Source organism: Sminthopsis crassicaudata, chromosome 3 (assembly GCF_048593235.1).
Source record: "Sminthopsis crassicaudata isolate SCR6 chromosome 3, ASM4859323v1, whole genome shotgun sequence".
Classification (NCBI taxonomy): Eukaryota; Metazoa; Chordata; class Mammalia; order Dasyuromorphia; family Dasyuridae; genus Sminthopsis; species Sminthopsis crassicaudata.
In genome coordinates, this window is record NC_133619.1 from 470,206,483 (window position 1) to 470,226,751 (window position 20,269).

Sequence of the window (20,269 nt, forward strand, 5' to 3'; positions counted from 1 at the left end):
ACATCATAACTTCTGATTCCTAGACCCCTCAATTCTTTCATTGGCTATTTCCCTTGCTCTAGCCATTCTCTCCCGTTTTCTCCATCTTACCTCTGAATAATCCAATACATATCAACATCATCTTTTTCTCTTGAATTCCTAGATCCCTTATCATTTCTCTGATTGTACCCTGCCAAGCCACGGCCTTGGATCACTCCCACTCCCATTCTCTACCTCATACATGTGCTTCTGAGTGAAGATGAAGAAAATCACACATGTTCTAAGGCCACTACAAATTTGTTACACAACCTCAACTGGGCCATCATTGCTGACAGGCAATATAATACTACTATAATTCTTATCAACTTATTATCCCATTCTCCATAAAAGCTCTTCAAAACTTTTTCATTCTTCCTCAATATAACCTTTGATTCCATTTCCTCTCATTGTCCTCTCAGCTTAGAATCTTGTCTCAAATATTATAGAAAAATGCAACACAATCACCATAAACTCCTCTCTTCCTTATCCTATGTACATATATACACACATATATGTAAAAGATATACATATGTAACTTTGTTTATGTGTGTATGTACATATATATACATACATGTATCAGCATATTTGTAGATGTGTATATATGTACATACACGCACATATATAGTCACACACACATATATATCTTTTTTACACATATGTGTGTATATAACAGTTAATTATAACAGTTAATTACAACAACAATAGGATAAACTAAGGCAGCTTTAGGAAGATTAACACTTAATTACTAAAAAGGAAGAAGGGAATAGTTAAACATCATATTAAGTATAAAAGGAATGTCAGCCAGAAAGTGTTATGTCCTAGAGTCATGCCTAACTGAATCCTGTCGGAAACAAAACAAAGATGATAATGTAAAACATTTTGAAAGCTTTAAAAATGATACCATTTACAGCCTCATATCAATCCACTAAGATATTCCACTGAGATATTTTTTGTATTATTAACCCCATTTTACAGATGAGGAAACTGAATAGAGACTACAGAATGTATACAGTGTTAATAAATTTTGGGTTTTTAATTTAGAACTTATTTTAAGAAATAAAGTTAATTCTGTTTCTATTTAGAATACTGTAAAAACCGTGTGCTTCAGTTCTAATCCATTTCCTTGTGGTTATATCTATTCATAAAATCAAGGTTAATTTTTTTTTTTTTTTTTTTTTTTTTTTTGGTCTGTTAAAAGTTGAACCTGGGGCAATTTACAAAGTGCTTAGTAAAATACTTCTTTGGTTGAAGCCACAACAAAACCATGATGCAGTGTTTTAAATCTAATCTGGTACCTTGGTGGTTTGAGAAAATGCTTCTATTGGATGCAGCTGCCTTGTGTTGCTCCAAATGTTTTAACTACAACTGTTGCAATTTTATATAGGAATAAATGTAACTGACTTATAACAGAAAATAGAGCACTACAGTGAAGAAATATTGTTAGAGAATAAATAATAAAATCATCTTTACTTGGAACAAAAGAACTGTACAATTCAGAATCACAGGATCTCATAAGTAGAAATAACCTGAGAGGTCACTTTGTCCAAGACATACCAAATATCCTTTCTGGCAGATTTCATGCCACACAATAATGGTTATAAAGATTATGGACAGAGCAAATGAGAACAACAATACCCACATCTTAGGGCTGACAGGAGATTTAACTGTTTTCTGCTCCGATCTCATTTTACAGAGAAAATTGATGCCCAGAGAAGTTGCATGACTTAAAATTTATACAGAAAATAAAGAGAAAAATGTGGATTCAAATCCAGATTTTTCTGATTCCAAATCAAGTATTCTGTTTTTTTGGTTATGAAAAAGATTAGTACAATTAATGAAATTCAGTGAAAGTAGAAAAAGCAATTTTCTGCCCTTATATAACATGGTCAAAGGAGCTTTTTGGAAAATGTTATTACTATTAAGTAATTATGTAATATTTGTTTATGAAATGTTATAATATTTTAATAATTGTATTTTATAACCACTAAGAAATCTAATTTAATCTAGAGAAAGATTAAGTGAAATGCTCAAATAAACAAAGAGAAAAAAGATGAAATTGCTGAGTATAAAAAGCCAATATATTAAAATAATATATTGAAAGTAAAAATTACCAGAAATTATCAAGTAGGTTTGTCAATAAAATGTTAATCACCTGGCATAATCCCATTCTCCTTCCATTGAAAGAACTACCTATACAGATGAATTTAATTGCCTAAATAAATGCCTGGTATTGCATTAATACAATTTCAGTATTTGTGACACAGTATTTTCAAGATAATACAATTTTTTTTGTAGTAATTACTAAGTAACAAAAATGCTAATAAAATATATTTATTTTATTCACTTCAATATTTAAAATCAAAATCTGACTTTTATTTTTCCTTCATGCCTTTTGAATGGATTTACGAAACAATATAAAAACTTTAAATGTCATGTATGCTCTAAGAAATCAGATAAGATTACAAGGAAATTAAAAAATAAAAGCTAAATACTATCTGTCTTTGTTCAAGAAGTTTACTGCCTTTATATGGTATGCTGAATTCCAAATAAACATGTTCAAGGTTTTATTGAATTTAATGCATCTCTGGGGATGCCCCCAGATAACTGTAAAAGCTTCCTGGAGTGCATGTTTGGGAATTAGTAATTGCTTGTTTTGCAGAAATGGAAGGAAACTAAAATGTAAATGGATCTAAGGAAGAGAAGAAGACTGAGGAGGAAAAACTCAATTTCCAATTAACATATCAAATGAAACTTCACAAAAATTACTAGGCTGGAGTTTAGGTAGGGCTTCCAAAGTGCTGTGCAGTAAAATGACACATAATGAAATAAATACATAAACCATAAAGCTGATGTAGAAATTTAAATAGCAAATGGAAAAAATGATATAAAATTTCTAACAACCATTAATGTTAAATAGATGTAACATCAAAAAGGCTTCATTTATTTTTGTTTTGGAAGGGAATAATCACAGAAATGTCAGTTAATATTTCAGGTTTTTTTTTTTTAAAGATTTCAACTGGTAAGTAACCTAGAAAATTTATAATTCTCTAATTTCAATCTGAGAAAACATCAGACTTAAATACATTGCCTATCAGCTTTAATAGGTTTAAGAATTACTGGGGGTGTTTTGTCTTTTACTTTTACTAAATGCATGTATGTGTATATTATATCTTTGTGTGTACATGCATATTCAAATATGTATCATCAAAGAAATGAATGATGCAAAAAAAAAAAAAAAAAAAAAAAAAAAAAAAAAAGATGGATGAGTTACATGTTAAGAGATGTAAAGGATAGCCAGAGAGTTCCACAGGTAAACTTGCAATGTCAGCAGAAATTGAAGCAAAGTACCCAGCACAGTGGGTAGAACCCCTGCAGATAATATAGGACCTATCCAGTCACATAGGATATGGCAGGCTTAGTTGTTTAAAAGGAATTCCAAATAGAGGAGATAAAGATACATTCTATTGAGTATGTCTGAAAGAAAAACTTTCCATATACAGGATTCAAAACCAAGTTTACCTCACTCCAAGTTTTACAAGTATGAATTTATATACACATGGAAAATTCCTAATTATCAATTATCTGCAGTTTCCACCAGTGAATTCCAAGGTGAGTATGGCTTTTTGAGACAATTAGTTTTCCTACAGTTGGGAAATATATGCTCAATAGTTACAAGCTTTTCTTGATACAAACTTTCACAAAATTTGATTAAGGCAAATATATTTTTAAAAACCAAATTACAACAAATACAAAGTGAGTTTTGGTCATATATTTTGAATTACTATTATTCTTCATTCTAGATGAATGTGCTATATAAATTACCATGCACTATAAGTTGACTTGAAAATAAAAGTTTTAAAAAACTGAGAAAAAGTAAGAAACTTTTTCAATAATTGGCTCATTAAACAATAAGCAATTAAGAGTTCTCAAGCAGAGAAAATATTCAATGGACCAATAAGGTATAAAACAAAACATAATCATAAAATCAGGGAGTTGTAATGTACCTCAGACTATCTAATCCAACTTGTACCTAATCAAGAATTCCCTAAATATTATTGACAGGGAGTTATTCCCATCTATGAACACATTTTCCTCTCTGTCAAGAATGAGATTCCATTGTACTTGGAGGCTATGAATAGTCTAAAACTAATTTTTTAATATATTTGATGTTTCCGAAACACTGTTTTCATGTACCAATAACAGTGTTTTCTCTACTCTCTACTCTGAACACTTCCTTGCAAAACAAATCAAAGTTAAGCTAAACAATTAAACATAATGGTAATGTCTGACAAAGTATGCTTCATTTCAAACCTGAAGATTAACACTTTTCTGGTGAGACTTTCCTGCCAAGCTTCTGGAGAAAAGATTCGTCATTGAATGAAATTTTCTTTTGTTTGCTGAGGCAATTTGGGTTAAGTGACTTGTCCAGGGTCACACAGCCAGGAAGTGTTAGTGTCTGAGACCATATTTGAACTCAGGTCCTCCTGACCTCAGGGCTGGTGTTCTATCCACTACACCAACTAGCTACACCTCATATTATTTGTTTCTTAACAAGACAATAACATATTATGTTTACATATTCCAGTTTGTTCACTCACTATCAAATCAATGCACAGACACTTTTATTTCCAGTTTTTTGCTATTATGGAAAGTATTGTATATTTTCCATGTATCAAATCTTCCTCTTCTGAAGAACTCTACCAATAGGAAGATATTCCTTACATCAAGCCCAAATTTGCTTCTGCAACTTAAGATTCATATTTAGACCTACAAGGAAATACAGAAATAATGGAGTCCAAAAGCTACTTTTTATACAAGAGGAAATTTAAAGCCCAGAGAAATTTAATGAGTTACCCGAAGTTCCACAAGAAAGTAGCACGAAGGATTTAACCAAGGTACTCTAATTCTAGATAAAGTTGCTTCTAGTTCTTCCCCTGAGGTTAAATAAAACAAATTTAATCTCTTCCCTATGTAGCAGCTCTTTAAATGCTATCTTCTTTTTGCTAGGTTAAATACCCCAATCCTTTCAAATAACCTGAATATAACATATTACCCAGTCCTCTCACCATCCAGATCCCTGTTTTTTGGACATATTCTAGCTTATTTTGTAAAATATGCTGCAAAAAACTCAACAGAGTCCTGATATTGCCTTTCCAAGCCAAATTATAACTATACAACATCCTACTTTTCTTTCAAACCCCCTCATGAGTATAGATGCTATGCTCCTTTTACTGAAGCCTAAGTCAGAATTTGCTTTAAGGGGGCTTTGGTCACACTGTTCACTAAAAGCTCCCTTTCCCCCAATTTTTACACGAATAATTGTTTAGTAACAGCTCCTATAATTTACACTAATGAAATCAAGTTTTAAGATAATTTATATAAGTTTAACATTCATCCTTATTTAATGTTATCTTATTAGCGATAAATATTCCAGTCTAAGATCTTTTCAGATTCTAACTCTTGTCTATTAACTATTCATTTCAGATATAAATCACTGGTAAATAGCACTAACAATATACCATTTATACCAAGTTACTGATAAAAGTGTTTGGCAACAAGATCAGTAAAAGATTCCCTAGCATACTCCATCATACATTCCCTCTAAGCTGACATGTAATCACTACTTTGGGGGGAGGGGGGGAGACAGTCATTCAACCATTTCCATATCTTCCTAACCATATAGTGACATATCTATCTATTTCTAAAAAATAGCACGAAACTATGCAAAATACTTTGTTGCAATATGGCACAAACTTAATTTACCAATCTAGTCGAAGAGAATGCTGATTTGGAGTCACTATGACTATGCCTGTCTCAGGTACTTAGTAGCTATGTGAATTGGACAAGTCACTTAACTTCTTTTCTATCTCAGTTTCCACACCTATAAAATAGAAATAATAATAGTACCTTCTTCCCAAGGGTTGTTCTGAATATAAAATGAGATAATATTTACAAGATACTTTGCAAATCTTAAAATACTATATAAATATTAGATCTTATTATTAAATCAAATTTTATTTCTTTTTAAATTAACTTATCTATAAACCTATAAAATGAGATTAAGTTATGCAACTTTTGGATTATTACTTTCTTTTCTATATATTTGATAACAATTCAATTAGTAATGTATGTAACTTAATATGTGATCTAAAATCTTGCCAAGAACTGAAATCAATTCAGACTACAAAATCCTAATTTTAATGAACATCAGGACACTTTTCCATCTCTAATCTCAGAGCACCTATCCATGACCTTTCAAATATCATTGAGAGCAGTTCAAAAATTCTTCACTGCTCTGGAGTTAATTTGCTTATAACCTCCTTATTTATGCTAAGGTTCAAATCTACTACATATTTTTAAAAGTTGTTTTCAGTCCAAAAATTATTCTTCTCGATAAAAAAAAAAAAAAGGAAACAAAATTAAAAATAGTTCTAGCCAAGTCAAAAATTTTGTTTTTAGATCAGAACAAAGATATGGTTTTTTTTAGAGCTCTTAAAATTTCCTTAGTGTAGATAGTTTATTCAGTTCAAATTTCTGTTGTGGATTATGGTAATTATGTGTCTATATTTGCTGTATCATTAGAAAAAATTCAATATTATCAGGGAGTCACTACATGAAATTATTTTTAAAAAAATTTTTGGAGCAATCAGCCCTTCACATTTTAGCAGTAACTGATATCATCACATAATATGATTTTGAAAACATTATTTGTTTGCCGCTCTATAAGAGAATTCTAACACCCAAGTAAATTCAGAGTAGCGGTTAGAGTGGGACAGGCAGAGTTTAGAATATAACCCAAAGCCAATGTGTTTTGCCAGAATCATTGATGTCCTGCATGGTATGAGTCCCCTAATCAGGTGGAATGAACTTCATCCACTCTGAAAGATATAATTGAACTATGGCAGAATGAACAGGCAGGCTAATGGAAAGGTATATGATGATGGAGAGATACTTGGGAGTGTTAGGAACAAAGCGAGGTATGCTTTCTCTGACCAAGGTGCCTACCTATTAACATGGGGCTATGTATAACATCTGGCACCACATGTAGAGGATGGAAGTGTTATATGGTAGTACCCTGTGGCAAAGCTTCACTGTTCCAAGATAGTTATTATATATCAATTTTACTATCCTATTGGAAATATTTAATAAGTTAAAAATAAATTGTCCTTGGTATTAAGTAGTCTGATAAAATAACTATTAAATTTGTACAGTAATATGGGAGCTCAATCAATATTCTGGGATTGCTGTCTTTCCTTTGGGCAGATAACTTCCTTCTATATTTGTCTCATTTGTGCTAATAGATAAGCAAAATAAAATAGCTCTAGCTAACAATGAAATTTATAAGATAGTAAGATCTTAGTTTTTAAGAAGTACACAGTTAAGAAATTAGTTACACATAAAGTTTGTTTTTTAATTTATATCAACAACAGAATAAATATTTTAACATTCACCTTTTTTTGTAATGAACAATGCTAATCAATGGGCAAGGTACAAAATTTAGATAAGACATGATTCCCTTCTCTAGAGAAATTTAATAGTTATCTAAGATATAGAATTAGCTATGATATATGTGACAAAAACATGAAAAGTTACAAAAAAAAAAAAAGTTTTAGATGGCATATATTTAAGGGACAAGATTGTCCATCTAATCGGAGTGGCAAATAGAGACTCTAGAAAGAATTAATGGGAAATAAGGGTGAGAAAGTAGAATAGTGACAGATTATAAGTGTCTTGAATACCAGAAAAGGCACTTGTGTTTTACTTTGGAGGCAATATGGAAACAATGAATTCTTTTTTTTTTTTTTTTTTTTTTTTTTTTTAATTAAGGCAAATGGGGTTAAATGACTTACTTAGAGTCACACAGCTAGGAAATGTTAAGTGTCTGAGGCCAGATTTTAATTTAGGTCCTCCTTAATCTAGGGCTTTATCTACTATGCCATCTAGCTACCCCAGACCCACGAATTCTTAAGGTGGAAAAGCAATATGACTATATCTATGGATAAACAAGATTATAAATAAGAAGTATCTAGGACAGTTTGAAGGGCAAAAAGTAGCCGCAGGACTATCTGTGAAGATGTTATTAGAATGGTTCAGACTTGAAATGTGTATCTGTATTTAAGTGATAGCAGTGGAAAAGAAAAGAGACAAAAAAATCCAGAAATCTTTTGGATATGGTTATCAACCCAATAATTTATTAGACAGGAGAGATAAAGGTAAAGATAGACAGGAGAGATAAAGGTAAAGAGGATCATATAACTAGAAATGTATAGTAAATTCAGAAGCCATCTAATCCAATTCCCTTATTCTTTAGATGAGGACTCCCAAACTTATCCAAGTGATAAAGAGAAGAAAGTATTTAAAAAATAGTTCCATCTTTGCAAACATGGGAGACCAAATGGATTAAATATTGAAGTAAGATTAACTAAAGTTAAAAAAAAAAAAAGTGACACTTGTGCCTTTCATACCTCATATTTTCAGCGGAATCCTCAGGCATTGGAGCTACAGTTTGTACAGCTGGAAGGTTTTTGCTGGTAGCACCATTCACAAAACTAGACGAGGAGGAGGATGAAGATGACCCTGAATCCACTGCACCTGTTTCCAAAACAATTCTACTTTAAGTTTTAAAAATTAAGTTGTAGATTTAACAGAACAACTCTTAGATAAATTATGGCTCTTTTCTGGTTTTGCAAAAACTTTCTCAATTTTTAAACAAAACAGTATAGTACTGTTTAAAAACAACTAGCCATTAGTTACACTTTAGAATTTTCTGTAGACTTAAGCAGCTTTTGCTGTACGAAAATTAAATTGTTTTACACATCTGTCTAGCATTAACAAATGTTACAAAATGGGATATGCTTTAACATAAAATGAAAGACAACAAATGAAAATAAACTTCAGCATAAAATGAAACTGATAAAAAAAAAAAAAAAACCCTCCAAAACAATGCATATTCTTGAGTAGGAAATTTCCCTTATTTTGTTACTAGGTTATGAAATATGTTTTATGTTTTTAAATCTCTGAATTGAATTTCTAGATCTAAATTTTAGAAATGCAGCCACAAAGAATCATATTAAGAATGAATTTGCTGAAGCTATAGTGTATTTGATTAAGTCTTTCTAAGATTTTAAAATACTGTTGCTACATGTTTTCTTCCATGACAGAGTATTATTTCAGAACAGCTGTAAATGAAATACTATAAAGACATAGTAAATAGAAGTGGAGTTGAGGGACATCTAGTGTCCCTTCTTATTATCAAATCATAAAGCATTTTCCAAAACAAAACACTGCTTTTCAGTGCATCTTTAAAGACAATAGCTGGCAATTAAACCAGGAAAGAGTAGAAATAGTCAATTTATTTTTAAATATATATAATTGACTATAGTAAATATTCCATATAAACTGTAACTAAAGAGATGACACAAAATTGCTGGATTGAGAGTCATAAAATCCCTGGGATTAAACTAACTCTGCCACTCTGTTATTTAAACTTTGTGGGCCTCAATTTCCTCATCAGTAAAATAAGGATCTTGGACAGGATAATCTCTATTGTCTAATCCACCTTCAAATCTTTATTCCAATGTAATCTCTATGCCTCTTTTCATTGCTCATAGTAAAAATTGGTTAACCAAATCAATAATATGGAGTATAAACATAATCTAAAAAAATATTTTTCTATATTTTAAAGAACCCTTAATAGGTAAATGTTTTTTGTTCATGACATTAAAATGTGCTCTTTTTTATAGTGAGAAGAGTAAGGGAAAAGATAGGGAATCAAAGCTGGGGAAAAGAAGGCTTTCAAACAAATCTTTAGAAAAGTAAAATGTTTGAAACAAACAAATTTTTTACAAAAATCCTAAATGGAAAATCACCCTTTTATACCAGGTCAAACATAAGTCTCAATATTGTTATGGATATATTTAAGCTTGATAAAACTAGGTGCACTTTCTCCTCTTAGTCTCATAAATGTGTTGTGGATGGTTTGTCAGACTCAAAGGTAGGATGATAAACAAGATACAGAAAGCACAAAATTAATCAAAATGGGAAGAGTCTAAGTAATGATGACAGATGGAAAAGTTTAGGCTATACAGTTTGGAGAAGAGAAGGCTACTATAGTCAGGGAAGGAAAGGCAGGGATCATCTTGCGTTGTATAAATACCTAAAAGGGAATCACAAAGATTTGGGTAAGGATTTATTTGAACTAAGCATCAACAGGAACAATTCTGTAAATTAAAAAAAAAAAAAAAAGTTAAGTTCAGTAGGGCTTTTAAAAATTCACATTGTGGAATTTTCTGTGATAAAGAATCTTTTGGAAAAGTCAGTCAATGACCTGGACAGCAACATCATCTCAGATTATAAATTAATTTGAGGCCAAATAAGGACTATTCTCTTAACACGCACTTTTCATTAAATTTTAACCTAAGTTGGAATGTATCCTCTGAGTATACTGCCAGGGATCTTAAGAGAATATTGGCATTCCTTATGGGACTTAGCAGAGCTCATCCATTCAGACTGAATCTAAATGCCTACAGATATATAATCTTAGTCATTTTCTACTAGTGAAAGGGGGTAGGGTGCTGATTAATGGTGGATTATATTATAACTTTCTGATGTAATTAGCTATTTACATAATGCTATCTTAAAGATTCAAAATCACCCCATATATCTTTCAATATGTAGATTTCCCTTTGAAAGTAAATGGAAGCTACTGTTCTAAGAGATAAATGGGGAGTGAAGAAAAAAAATGCAATCATGGACACTTTAAAATAGTAAGCAAAGAATTCTAAAACTTCAGGCAAATTCCCCCTAATAATATTAATTCTAATTCCCAGAAAAGTCAAAAGAGTATTGCTATTCAAGATGTTTATTTTTTACATATCAAAAAAGAAAAAAAGAAAGAAAAGAAAAAGCAAAAGATGAGGGGGTCACAAAAATATTTAAGTACAATACCTGTTGTATTAATCATACTTTTTGGTGTAGCTCCAGTAGCAGCAAATATATTAGGTGTACTGCCTGCAGGCAACCCACTTCCAGAAGTAGCAGCCCCTACAGTGGTGACAGCCAGACTACCAGGAGGAGCCTTCTTCACAGGCACCACAACACTCCTACAAAGAAAGAAAACAATGATGGAATTTATATTTTATTTCTACATGAGGACATGACAAATCAAAAAAAGCAGTTTTTAAACTTCTGAACCTACTTGTATGATAAATAGAATACTAAAGGTTTTTGTTTCAAGGAAAAGATTTTTAATAATCCAAAAGAGAGATTGAAATCTAAGACCAAAATAAGTAATTTCTACTTACTTTACACTTATCTGCTTTCTTCAAGAGTTACTAACAACAAGAGGTAATAACTAGCAAATTTAATTACCTTTTATCAATGCTCATTCTACTACTTGACCCTCTTCTTGAAAATTCCTTCTTTCTAAGTTTGCAGGACACTACTCTCTCCTGGCTCTACTCATATTTATTTGACTATTTCTTTTCAGTCTCTTTTGCTTGATCTTTATCCAGTTCATAACCACTAAACCATGGATGTCACAAAACCTGGACTTTTTTTCTCTATATATATTATTTTATTTGGTTATTTCATAGGATCTTATGGTTTGAATTATAATCATTTCACCAATGATTCTCAAATCTACATATTCAGCCTTATCCTCTCTCCTCACTTTCATTCTTCAGTCTCTAAATACCTTTCAGAAAAATCAAAATGAATACCCTGCATATGTCTTAAACTCAACATGCCCAAAACTGAACTTGACTTTTCCCCCAAATCTTCTCCTTTCCAAACGCTGTTAATTAATGAATGAACTGACTTATCCAGGGTCACCTAGTTACTATCTGAAGTCTAATTTGAATTTGGGTCCTCTGGACTCTAGTCCTAGTTATCTACCCAATGCTGCATCATTTGGTACTACCTACTTTGAAACTCCAAGTAACAGGTACTTTCAAAAAAGGGTTAAATTAACTAGGTAACATTAATCAGATAAGATATTTTTATGTTCAAGAAGTCCTAATACCTCTGTAACTTTCTTTAAGTAACCTACCCATAAATGTAGGTGTGGAGTTTTCTCTGCAAAGTTTTATCTTTACTAATTTTGGTATAAAACTTAAATTAATGACCAATTATTAGACATATATAAAATATTTTTTATTTTAACAAGTCTTTTTGCTACTTAAAGATTTGTATACTTTTGTATAATTTTCCTTGTGCTTTTTCTCTCTCTTTTCTCTCCCTCTAAATCCTATCTACCTTTTGAAGGATCTGCTCAAATTATACCTCTATGAAATCTTTTTATTCTTTTTTTTTTTTTTTGTGCACTGATCAACTTTATTTTTTTTTTAATTTTTATTTTATTTTATAATTATAACATTTTTTTGACAATACATATGCATGGGTAATTTTTTACAACATTATCCCTTGCACTTACTTCTATTCAGATTTTTTCCCTTCCTCCCCCAACCCCCTCCCCCAGATGGCAAGCAGTCTTATATATGTTAAATATATTAGAGTATATTCTAAATACAATATATGTGTGTAGAACCGAATTTTTTGTTGCACAGGAAGAATTGGATTCAGAAGGTAAAAATAACAGTTTACATTCATTTCCGAGTGTTCCTTTTCTGGATGTAGCTGGTTCTGTCCATCATTAATCAATTGGAATTGGATTAGCTCTTCTCTATGTTGAAGAAATCCACTTCCATCAGCATACATCCTCGTACAGTATCATTGTTGAAGTGTATAATGATCTTCTGGTTTATTCTTTTGTTTTTTGGAGTTTTTTAAAAATTTTATTTTTAAAATGAATCAAGAATTTTCATGACATGGCAGAATAATAAAAGGATGATTATACATGAAACTGCAAATCTATTATGTACAACTTGCTATTCCTTGTGCAGTTTTTCCTATTTCAAGCAGAAGCGATCTGATTTAAACTTTATAAATTTCTTTTATCTGTACTCATTATTTAATATATTGGTATTTTTTAGCCTAGGTAGTTTCCAATTATTATTGTTCACCCACTCAGTCATATGTTCTATGATCAGATCTATGATCTGTGACCCCATGAGCCATACTATTTATGGGATTTACTTAAGAAAAATATTGGAGTGGTTTGCCATTTTCTTCTCCAACTCATTTTTACAGATGAAAGCAAAGAGGATTAGATTAAGTAACCTCTCTAATATCATATAGCTAGTAAGTGTCTAACACTGAATTTTAACTCAGATCCTCTTGAATCCAAGGCTAGCACCCAGTTTTCAGTTAAGGAGTTGCAAATTATTTCCCATAATTTCTTCTACTGAATATTTTGCTTAAGTTTTAAAGATTGGAATGAATTTAAGTATACCTACTTGTTATTACATTAACATTGGTCTAAGTTCTAGTTGATTCCAAAAATTCATTCTAAATCAGATATTTCCACTAGTATCAATTACTTTCTGGGAAGGACTAACTCTAAGCAAAATAACTGAGTTGATGCACAGTTAGTTGTCTAGGCCTCCACAAGTCTACTTGTCCTTTTCCTTTCTTGCTTTTTTCTTCCCCATTTTGGCTTTTTTAACTTTTTTTTTTTTAAAGTTTTATTCTGAACTCAGGACAAATAACACTAAACAGAATAATCTTTCACATAAATGTGTGTTAGCTACAATTATTAAAAATATGTAAGAGGGTTAGCAATTATATCATGCTTAGTGTATGACATACATTGCTCTGAGCTCTTTATACTGAGCTTCATAAAAACTCTGTGAGAGAAACAGAGACTAAATGACTTGCTGAGGATTATACAGCTAGTTATATTTGAACTCAATTCCTTATGACTCCAGACTGAATGCTCTATTTACTGACCTACTAAGCTGCCAACAGCATTTCAGCTATTCTTCGAAAGCTATAATTCAATAATAAATTCAAAAATTTAATTGAATTAATAACTCAAAAATAATTAAATAATATGAGCATGTCCATTAGATATTTCACTGGAAATCCCCATTCCTTAGCCTTGCTCTGAAGTATATTAATGGTATGCACAATGTCTGTTTTTGATACTGTGGTTCTTTTCTGCTATTAATGGACATTTTAGATTTTATAATAAATATTGTTTCATTCTAATTTATCAGTCTTCTTGGCCTATAATTGGAAGAAACATTTCTGATGGTTTTATTTACTCTTACTTTGTTAAAAAAATTCTTTTATAATTTTTTTATTTTTAAAAATTCAGCTTCCTCAAATAAGTAAAATGAGACAATATTATAATAATAAAATGAGACAAGTGCCTCATACTTGGCTGGCCCTATATAAATGCTTATTCCTTTCCTTATTCTTTTCCTTGCCTTTCTCTTCCTTTTCTTTTTAAATAAAATTCAATATTACTATTTTTTCATTAGTTTTGGCTAAAGCATATTGTTTTGTTTATTCATTCAATGATTTTTTAAAAAATTTCAATTTAATTAATGCCTTTTGAATCCCAGAATTTCTAAGTTTAAGTTGGAGTTTTAATTTGTTGCCTTTTGAAGTTGTCATTTTTTAAAATTACATACTAAATTCTGAATTTCTTTTAGTTTTGTTGATGAAAACATGTAAATATGAATTTTCCCCTTAGAACAGGTATTCCAAAATTTTTATTATATTGTCTCATTATTATCATTTTATTTGAAAATTTTTTTTACTGTTTTGATAATTTTTTTTTGATCCAATTCTTTAGGAATAAGTTATCGTCTCCAATTAGTTTAAAGTTTTTCCTCAAAGACTCTTTATTGAATAGAACTTTTATTTCAATATGACTAATCAAGGCTATGTTTAGTACTTTTTTGCATTTCTGTAAGGTTTTTATAAGCCAATAAATGGTCGGGTATTTTTGTAAAGGAGGAGAGGGGGAAGGGAATGAACATTTATAGAACACCTACTAGGTGCCAGATACTGCACTAAATGCTTTTTATAAGTGCTTCATTTGAGACTTATAACAGCCATTTAAGGAAGGTGTTAAACTCATTTTACAGTTCAGAAAACTGAGGAAAATAGACATTAAGTACCCTGACCAACTTCATACAACTGTGAAGTGTCTGGAAGTTGGATTTGAACTTAGGTTTGACACTAGGCCCAGCCTTCCATCTACTATGACTCAACTGTCTCTAAAAATGTCATACTCAACTAAAACATATTTAGACTACTTTCTATTTCCATTTAGTAATTTCCAGGGGTGTACAAATTCTAATTTTAATTTAATCCCTAATTTTCTGCTTTCCTTCTCTTAAGATTATCAAAACATAATAAATCATCTCCAAGTCCTCTTCCTAACTTGTTAACTTTCTTGATGATCTTTGAGAATCCTAAGTATCTGAAAGGACAATTCATCTTCACATGCTCCATTTCAACTGAATGAATGTGCGTACCTTTCTGTGTTTTTCTCAACTCCTGCATTTATACAGTTTTGGCCTTTTATCCAAGAATGCTCAGAAATCTTATATTTCATGAAAGATCAATTTCTCTCTCCTTCTCTCCCAACTCCTGTAGAAACATATTGAGTTTTGCTTGAAAGAATACTTTTGGTTTTAAGCTTCATTGATTCTTGTTTTTTAAAAGAAGCAGAGGTGGATCAGTGGATAGAATGCTGGGCCTACAGTCAGGAAGACTCATATTCTTGGGTTTAAATCTGGACTCAGGTACCTGTTAACTGTGAAATCCTGGGCAAATCATTTAAGTCTGTTTACCTCAGTTCCTCATTTGTAAAATGAGTAAAAGCAATATCTAATCCCTCCAATATCTTTGACAAGATAATGGTTCCAGATGGGGTAAAAAAAAAAAAATCAAATATAACTGAAAAGGAACACTTTTATCTTTTGGACCTTTCTATATGAATCCCCTCTCTTTGTAACAACAATAAAGTTCTGTGGTGATACTGACTAGCTCTCTGGATTGGGGAGAAAAAAAAAAACTTTTTTTTTTTTTTCCTATGACTTGGAAGTTTTTCATTTTGATTCTGACATTCGTAGGAATTTTCACAAGAGGATTTCTTTCAGGATGTGAGTGGTAGATTCTATTTTCATTCTGATCTCAGATTCTAAAACATCTAGGAAATTTTCATTAATAAATTCTAGAAATGTCTTCTAATACAGGTGCGGGGAGGAAATGTTACTCAGCCAACTTAGATTACTTCTCCTTGCCCTATATTTCATGTCATTTAGTAATACTTTATGCTTTGTATTTTCTTCTCTTTTTTCAGTCTTTTAATTTTGTTTTAAAATTTTCTTATGGAGTTATATTCTGTTTTCACCATTCCAATTTTCAGGTAGTTCAATTCTTTTGTAAGGTTTAACACTCTTTGATCCAAGGTATTAATAATTCCCTTTGCCATTATTTTTTAAATCTCTAGCTAGCTCACACTTTTTATCTTGTTTCATTCTTCTAGATTCTCTTCTAGTCTTTATAATGAGTCTTCTCTTAGACTTTGATTTATGTGGGATTTACTCTTTTCTTCTATATTTATTCCTTCGGATCCTCTCAGTTCAAAAGATTTTTGATTGTGTTCTATGATTTTGTTTTTGTTTTGTTCTTTCTATTTATTAATAGAAAGCTTCAGTTTCTGGATTAGACGCTTTTATTTCAGACAAACTTTTACTTCCACATTTCTAAATAATGTGAATAGATTTTGCTTGATCCTGAGTTTACTCTGTAAGACCAGGCTCTTCCTTCTTCAAGAATGGTCCAATCTTGCCTTCTGTTATCATTTAGGACCAAGCTGTTATCTATCTGCCAGGTCAACCTGGAATTCTTCATGGAGATTAAGAATTAACCTGTTATTAGGAGTATCTATTTCCTCATATGAAAGGAGAAATAATAAAAGCCTTATAAAAAGATTAATGAACAGCCAATAAATCCAGATAACCACGAGAGATTTGTCCACAAAGGTAATAAACACTGGGGTCATAGAACAAATGTTAGCACTTTTGAAAATATCAAGAGGAAAAAATGATAGAAGTGGCAATGGAGAGTGACAGAATTCTATTTGTGATTACAGAAGAGGGCTTAGGGAAAACATGGTAAACCAAGAGATCCTTTTCAAGAGTTCCAACTACAGCTGAGGAAGATGAGAATGACACTGAAGCCATGAAAAGCATGGTTGTTTATATTTGGCCATCATCTAACAATTCTTACTCTGAAATAAATAACTTAAAACATTTCTTATAAAACATTATTTGCAATTGCTGTCATCAAAGAGGTTATTTCTACTAATTTTTGTTTAACTTTCTTTGATGGGGCTGTCATAAGTGGTAAACAAGTTATAATTAACCAAAGACGACTTATGATAAATTAATGTATAAGTTCCTAATATAAAAATAAAAGTACTTTGTTTAGGAGAAAATTCTCTCAAGCAAAAAAGATAATTTTTTTTCCCCCACAAAGTGCTTCTTATGTCTTATCAACAAGCAAGGCCCTCAAGTGATAGTTGCACCAACTTCAGGAGGAAGCAAAGATATGTAGCATACTAGTAGAGAAAGCAAAAAGTGACATTGACTATGAGGAAACAACTCTAGTGGTGGTCAGACTGCTATTCTGTTTTTCCTGCAATTATCTGCACCTTTCTGATAAATTTAAGTCTTCAGGTCCGAATTTAGGCTTTATCAAGAAAGCTTCTCTTAGAAATGTCCAAAAGTAGAATGGATTACTTTGAAAGGTGTCCTCCGAGGACTTCTTCAACCAAAAACTTAATAACCACCTATATATATTAGGGAAGCAATTTTTTCCATGTATGGGTTAAAATAGTTGACTACCAAGTTACCCTCAAATTCTATAATTCTGTTTCGGCAAATATAGACAGGATAAGAGAGGTACATATCATAGAATTGTGAGAATTCTTAGTTTTCAGGTTAACTAACTGAATACATTCAATTCTATAGCATTAAATTATAAATCATTAAATTAAAGATATCTGTAATGACATTTAATAAAACTTTGCTTCTTGAAGCAAACGAGAATGTTAGAAAGACCAGTAGGCAGAGAGTCAAAAAGACCTGGATTCCAATTCTGGTTGAGCCATTGTTTTACCTTGGACAAATCACATGAATTCTGGCTCTCCTGCATAAAATGAAAATATTCTGGAGTAGAACGCTAAGTTGAATTTCCAGTAAATTGCCGGAAAAATGGACAGAATTATTTTGTAACTTAAATGACAGAGGCATCTCCCACTTTGCACTACCTCCAATACTTTAACATTCAATATTATTTGTTTTATTCTAGTTTTAGCTACTCAAGAATGGTGTCAACCACTGTGCCAACATAAAAAGGCAAACACTTCAAGTGAAATCATTATCTATCAAATATGCAGTTAGGATTTTGTATCACAAGAAATGACTAAAAGATAATATCTAGTAAAGTAGTATACCTAAAGACAGAAACTGCTTTAGTAATAGATACTACACAATACAACATATTAGAAGAAAGAATTATCTAATCCATGTATATGCTAACCTAAAATTAATATAAAATGGTTTAAAATAGAAAATATTAGTTTTAGAACTAATTTTTTGTCTTTTTTAGAGGGGTTCTTTAGTCTTCAACTAATATTAGAGATTCTAGGCAATGATCCCACAGTTAAAAGTTTTCAAAGTGAAAGAATTATAAAATGTCTCAACTTATTCTTGTGTTAATTTTTTTTAGGCACAATATAAAGCAAAATTGACACATTGCTTAAAAATGAGTACACAATTTTTTACGTGCAGCTTAATTATAGAAGAGATTGTCAGTTGATTATTATTAAAATGTAAATGTAAAACAGTGGACATAATTAGTTTACCTGTGAATAATAACCTCAGAAGTTATTAACAAAAATACACTTATTACTTCTTCACTTATTAATAATGACAAAATGATGCTTTAAACCCAGATAGTATTTTTAAAATAAAAGAGGCTTAAATACTTCATTAATCAAAGGAACTTCAACTTCCTTTCTACTCCAATGTTCTATGTTTCTACTATAAAGACAGATGGAAAAAAAGTTATAATCTTTCAATGACAGGGCACTTATTTCTTACTCATCTTAGCAATGAAATAACAAATAAATTTTTTCATTTTCTGGCCCAAAGCTGAAGGGAACCCTAGAAGAGCCAAGGGAAAAAAAAAAAGCCTATGTGTATATTCTCAGAAGATGAAAATTATCTAAATAACAGCTTTATTATGATCAGGAAAAAGCATTCAATTTCAACTGAAATTTTAATTTAAAGGAAGGATGTATACCTAAAATATTAATGTAGGAAAAACACATCTTTCATCTCATGTTTCATATGTTGATATGTGAGTGATAATAAAAGCTAAAAAATAATTACTCAATTATATTTTCTTATACTTAAACCAATATTGAAATTAAATAAACTTAAGTCAATGATGAAATTTTTCTTCACTTTAAGACAATTCTGTAATTTGACAGAATAAAGCTTTAGTGTAAACTTTACATGAATTGACATTTTGTTAAAATTTGATAATTTCTAAATTGCATTTACTTTATACATACAAATAAAATTTATAGCAGGTGACAATACTTTCGGTGCCATTCATGTTATACCAGTTAATGAACATACTCAAAAGTATATAAATCTGAATGGCTTATTGTGAGAAAGAAATAAAAATATACAAGAATCATTTATAACAATCCCCAAACATATAACTTGTAAGTAAATAAAATCTGAGAATGAAATCATTTGGAAAAGCATCACATAAAAACAATTACTTCTGCAAACTTTAAAACAGTGAAAAAAGCAAACACTCAATTTTGAAAACACTCTGTCTGGAAAGAACACAAATAATGTGTGTGTGTGTGTGTGTGTGTGTGTGTGTGTGTGTGTGTGTGTGTGTGTGTTTGGTTTTTTTTTTTAATCCTAGTGAAGATAAGACTTACAGTTATCTTCTGATAGTTTAAGAGCTATCATATGGAGGTGAAATTATAATTGTTTTGCCTCAGAAAACAAGATTGGTAACAATATATGGAAGCTGGAATAAACTTTTCAGCAGAGCTGAAAAATACTACTTAAAAAAGAAAAGTAACATCCTGAGTGCTTTCCATGGGGATTTTCAAATAATATTATGAAATATGATTCATGCACTTGGAATAGACAAGTTATCTCATATATTTCAAATGAAGATAAGAATGAAAACTGGATTATTAGCAGGGTTAGCTCTATTATAATTCTCTGTATCAAACTAGTACAATTCAGAACTTTGGTTCTAAAATCCTTCACCTCTTAAATCCTATTTTCAAGGA

The 20,269-nt window shown here is 30.8% G+C and overlaps 1 protein-coding gene across 1 annotated transcript in view; it reads right to left on the minus strand.

Annotated features, from left to right (window-relative positions):
- The window catches only part of NBEA (neurobeachin), a 699,286-nt gene that overhangs the window by 425,157 nt on the left and 253,860 nt on the right, over window positions 1-20,269 (minus strand). Inside the window, 2 exon segments of the mRNA XM_074303499.1 lie at window positions 8,484-8,610; window positions 10,966-11,120. Of these exon segments, the coding sequence (XP_074159600.1) occupies window positions 8,484-8,610; window positions 10,966-11,120 (282 nt within the window).